Source organism: Pseudopipra pipra, chromosome W, assembly GCF_036250125.1.
Source record: "Pseudopipra pipra isolate bDixPip1 chromosome W, bDixPip1.hap1, whole genome shotgun sequence".
NCBI lineage: Eukaryota > Metazoa > Chordata > Aves > Passeriformes > Pipridae > Pseudopipra > Pseudopipra pipra.
The window spans coordinates 26,991,981-26,997,392 of record NC_087580.1 but is presented as its reverse complement, the minus strand read 5'-3'; the positions used below and the strand labels follow the sequence as shown (position 1 = coordinate 26,997,392).

At 54.3% G+C, this 5,412-nt stretch overlaps 1 protein-coding gene across 1 annotated transcript; it reads left to right on the top strand.

Annotated features, from left to right (window-relative positions):
- The first annotated feature begins 456 nt into the window (after positions 1 to 456).
- Positions 457 to 1,533, top strand: LOC135405369 (olfactory receptor 14J1-like). Its single transcript, XM_064640057.1, has one exon. It carries the CDS (start codon positions 457 to 459, stop codon positions 1,504 to 1,506), a length of 1,050 nt encoding a protein of 349 aa, XP_064496127.1. The 3' UTR covers positions 1,507 to 1,533.
- Positions 1,534 to 5,412: the final 3,879 nt, after the last annotated feature.

The following is a 5,412-nucleotide window of genomic DNA, read 5'->3' as shown; positions in this document are numbered from 1 at the left end:
CAGGGGCAGCTGTGAACGGGAAAGATGGCCAGCTCTTGTCTCTTCACCGAGACCACTCCTTTGCCTCTCAAGACTCACAAGATTTCACTTGGAGCACAGTGTACCCCAAATCCCCTCCCTCTGTTCTGCCCTTGGGCAAACTGTGACCAACAGTTCTGGAAACACTTTGATACATCACAAGTGCATTTAATTGGAGCTCACCCTGTGCTCCAAGTTGCCTCTCACTGCACAGCAAGACGGATTCCTCGGGAGCCCATTCCAGGGTCCCTGCTCTCAGTGCCCCCTTCAGCCAGCAAAACCCAGAGCTCGGGGAGAGGGATGCAGAGAGATCTTCCTGAAAAGAGGCCCTGAATGTTGAATTGCTATGAGACATGCAAGATGTTTTGCTGATTGAGTCTGGCCTAATTCAGTTCTGCCTTTTTTACCTCAACAGAAAATCATACTCTGAGGCAGCAAATGTCCAACAGCAGCTCCATGCCCCAGTTCCTCCTCCTGGCATTCGCAGACAGGCGGGAGCTGCAGCTCCTGCACTTCTGGCTCTTCCTGGCAATCTCCCTGGCTGCCCTCCTGGCCAACGGCCTCATCCTCAGCGCCATAGCCTGTGACCACCACCTGCACACCCCCATGGGCTTCTTCCTGCTCAACCTCTCCCTCACAGACCTGGGCTGCATCTGCACCACTGTCCCCAAAGCCATGCACAATTCCCTCTGGGACACCACAACCATCTCCTACATGGGATGTGCTGCACAGCTCTTTTTCTTTGACTTCTTCATGTCAGCAGAGTTTTCCCTCCTCACCATCATGTGCTACGACCGCTACGTTGCCATCTGCAAACCCCTGCACTACGGGACCCTCCTGGGCAGCAGAGCTTGTGCCCACATGGCAGCAGCTGCCTGGGCCACTGGGTTTCTCTATTCTCTGCTGCACACAGCCAGTACATTTTCCCTGCCCCTGTGCCAGGGCAATGCCCTGGGCCAGTTCTTCTGTGAAACCCCACACATCCTCAAGCTCTCCTGCTCACACTCAGGCTACCTCAGGGAAATTGGGCTCACTGGGGTTGGTGCTTTTCTGTTTTTGATGTGCTTTGTTTTCATTGTTTTCTCCTACGTTCAGATCTTCAGGGCTGTGCTGAGGATCTCCTCTCAGCAGGGACGGCACAAAGCCTTTTCCACGTGCCTCCCTCACCTGGCTGTGGTCTCCCTGGTTTTTAGCACTGGCGTCTTTGCCTACCTGAAGCCCCCCTCCATTTCCTCCCCGTCCCTGGACCTGGTGGTGTCAGTTCTCTACGTGGTGGTGCCTCCAGCACTGAACCCCTTCATCTACAGCCTCAGGAACCAGGAGCTCAAGGATGCAGTAGGAAAAATGATGACTACGTGTTTTTTGAGAAGCAATAAACTGCATCTTTTCTTCTGCAGAACACTCATTGTGGAACTTATTTTTGGCCCAGCCTGCCTTCTAAAGCTTTTGATAGTGGTGGGGGGCTTTTCTTTTTTGTTCATCTGTTAATGTTAATAACACTGAAATTTTATTCTTCATCCCATGTAATTCAGTCTCTACCTCTTTTTTTTCACCCACAAAATGTACTAATCAGGAATCATGCTCTGTGTGCATTTAAGCAAAATAAAAGCTTGTGCAGCAAGGTATTTGTCAAACATCCTCCCTGTGTTAGTTTTTACATGAGGAATCACAATCTCTGAGTGTAAGAAAGGACACAAATGCTTTTCCCCTGATCCTTCCTCCAAGACCTCCCCTGAAGCTGGAGGACATTTCCATGTTTGCAGATCTGGAGAGGAAAAGAGTCCCAGCACTGCCAGGGAGCCCCAGAACTGGGTCTGTTCAGAGCTGCTCTCTTTGCACTCCCACCCTCTCCTTTCCTGTCCGTGCCCAAGGCCTGAGTGCTCTGGCAGCTCAGTCACTGTCCTGCTGTGGGTCAGGCCTGTGAGCACAGGCAGGGACAGGCCCTGGGCACTGCTGGGACAGGGCTGGGCTCCACAACAGCAGTTCCAGCAGCAAAGGGGTTCCCCTCCAGGCACTTCCTGAAAGCTGAGGTCTTTTCCCAACACTGATATGGAGAAGAAGTCCAAGGAACAGACTCTCAAAAGTCTTGTTGCTTTGCTTGTTTCTCCATGGAGACAGTGCAGGGAGGTCAGGGACCCACTGGGACTGCAGGGACTGAGGGCTGGTTCAGATGTTGTGTGTTGGTGGCCGATGGCCAATGGAGGTGACAAATGATCTCCAAGTCACCTGCCTGGGGCTCTGCAGCTTGTGAGGGCTCTGATGACAGGTGAGGACTTGTCTGTAGGAAATGAAGAACTGCAGGAGAGCACAGAGGATCTGCAGGGACAGCTCATCCCATCCAGTCAGCAGGGAATGGAGCCCTGGAGCAGAATCCTGCCCAGGGTGGAGTTACCAGAGATCAAGTACTAAATCCTGCTGTGAAGTGGCAAACAGAGCTCTGCAAGCCCAGGGGACACAGCAGGTACAGGGAAAACTCTTGCAAGTGACTTCTCTTGCCCTCAGTGAACTTCCACAGGTCAGTCAAGGGCAGCCCCCAAAGCCGTGTCCCAGCTCTGGAACAAGGCAGGGCCCCTCTGAGCCCCCTCCATGGCCACACAGGAGCCTCTGTGGGAGGTGGTCAGTGGCAGGGAGCACCATCAGCTGGCTCTGCCTCCCAGCTGGAGCAGCACAGCCCAACAGAGTCCCCCATGGTCCTGGGCCCCACAGCCCCCGTGCTCTTCAGAGCAGCCCCTCCAGCTCAGGGGCTGTGGGGAGCACGGGCAGGGGGTGCAGGAAGGGCTGCTCAGGCCAGCACAGACGTGTTCCCCTGGGGAAAGGCTCTGTGGGGAGATGGGATGTGCCAGGAGAAGAGCAGGACACCCTGTGTGAGCAGAGGGGCCATGGGAAGAGGCTACCCTGTCCCTGGGGAAACGAGGGGGCAAAGCAAACTCTGGGAAACTCTCTGATCTAAGTTGTGCTGCCCAAGAACACGCTGACTCCAGAGGTGTCCAAGCGGGGCAGAGCCGGTGACTCCGGTCCGTGCGGTGGCGGGGGGGAGGCAGTGGCTCTGCTTGATTCCATGGAGTTCTGGGGAGGCACAGTGGCCCCTTGGTACCAGGAGGCTCTGAGATGTCTCAGGGTTCCTTTGGTTCCATGAGGCCCTGCAGTGTCACAGTGGCCCCTTGAGTCCATGAGGTTCCTCAGGGTCAGAATGGCCTCTTGATTCCATGAAATTCCACTGTGGCCCAGGGTTTCTTTGTTTCCAAAAGGCCCTGCAGTGCCACAATGGCCTCCTGATTCCATGGGTTTCTGCAGTGTCACAATGGCCCCTTTATTTCAGGAGGTTGCCCATTGGCCCTGGGTTCCTTTGGCTCCATGGGGCCCTGGAGTGTCCCAGTGGCCTCTTGATTCCAAGGGTTTCCCCAGTGTCACAATGGCCCCATAATTCCATGAGGTTCTGCAGTTTGACAGTGGCTCCTTGATTCCAGGAGGTTGCACCGTGTTATCACAAAGCTGAACCCATCCTGATGAAAGTTCTGAGGAGGTTAGGAGGAACTGGGACAAAAGAGAAGGAAAATTGGGGAAGGAAAGAGGGGTTTGACCAACAGAGAGGAAGGATTTTGATGAGGTAAAACCAGGTTCAGGGAATGCTGAGGGTGCTGAAACAGTGACTGTGCAAACACTCCTGTTAGGCCTTTACTCTCTTTGTAACCTCAAGCCCCAACACTACTAAAAAGTGGTGCCCCTCCCATTGAAAGGAATCCACTGCTCTAATTCCAAGCCAGAAAAAGCCCAATCCCAGAACTCCAGACTCTTATTTATACTCCAATGCCCACCCCATTCCCAAACCTGTATTACCAGTATGAAAAGCCAAGCTTTAATCCTGACCCAGCCCAAAAAGCTCTTCCCCTAATCATGAACTGCCAGCAGAACAACAAGCCTCCTAAAGTTCTGCCTAATCCTGACTCTGAGCTCTAAACCCCAAGCCCTGACCATTAAGCACCCCCACAGCCCTTGGGAGCAGGGCAAGGACCCAGAGCAGGCCCAGGGGGTTGGCAGAGGAATGGGAGGTGACCTGGATCTGCTCAGCTCTGCAGTGACCCCCAGGAGAAGGGCCTGGGCTCTGGGAGGGATGTCCTGTGGCACAGGGGCTCAGGATCCAAGTTAATAAAACCAACTGCACATGGGGCTGCCTTGGGGGGAGTGTGGGCACCCAGACAGGGGAGTTGTCAACCCCTGGACTCAGCCCGGGGGTCACCACATCTGGTCTGGTCTGTCTGTCTGTGAGGTTCCTCATTCTGGAGGAATGACGAAGAACTGGAGAGGGTCTAGAGCAGATCTGACAGGATGAAGCTTTTCTTGGTGCTGGAAAGAAAAAGAAACCCATAAAGTGCAGCTTGGAAGGTTCAGACTGAAGGTGGGGAAAAAGGAATGTTACTCAAAGGGGAACCTTATGGTGCCAGAGGTCACTAAGAGGGTGATGGCATGGCTTTGTGTTCCAGGGAACAGCCAGAGCTGGTGCAGAGACATCAGGGAGGGTCTAGAAGTGCTGCTGGGAGGGGGGTGGGAAAGCAGGAGGGGTGTGTGCAGCCTGCAAGGCCAGAGCAGCAGCAGGGCCAGGGCAGGACAGCCTGCAGGAGAGATGGCCAAGGGCTCTGGCAGGGCTGCAAGGCCCAAAGGCACCCAGGCCTTTGTCCCCTTGCCTCTGGCAGCTGCCTCTGCCACTCAGGCCACCACAACCAACTTTCCTGGCAGGTTCTGCCCTTGGTTTCTGCCTCGCCCCTCCCTCAGGAGCCTGGCAGGGGTTGCCCAGTTTTGGCCTTTGTTGTTCCTCCCCCTCCCATCCCAGTGCCCCCCAAACAGCCCTGAGGCAGCCGGGAGGGACAGGATCTGCTGGGCCAGGGCCTGGGGCTCAGGCCTTGGCCTTTGTGCTCCACAAAACCAAGGCAGGCTTTGCTCAGCATTGCAGGGGCCTGCCCAGAGCCTTTGTCTGCCTGCACTCCTGGCCTCCAAGGAGCTGCTCCAAGGAGTCCCTGGGGAGGCTTTGGCAGTGCCTGCCCTCAGTGGGGCCCAGCAATGCTTCAAGGCACTTGCAGTTTGGCTTCTGACTTCTTCAGCAGCTGCTTCAATCTTCTCTCAGTACCTCAGGATCATGGGCTGGGCTGCAAAACCACCGTGGGGCTCATTAAAATGCAGAAATCCCTCAGGATCTCTTTGTCTTCCTTTAATTGTCTTCAAAGCAATTTCAAAACAAGTCTTCAAAGTTTGTACTTTTTTTTTTTTTTTTAATTTAAGGATGGACATATTTTAGTTCAGAGAAGAGTTGATAGAGGTGTTCTCCAAGTGATCTTGATGCTGAGTGTCTCCTCAGGTGATCCACACTGACCCTGGATGATCAACCTTGCTCCTCACCTC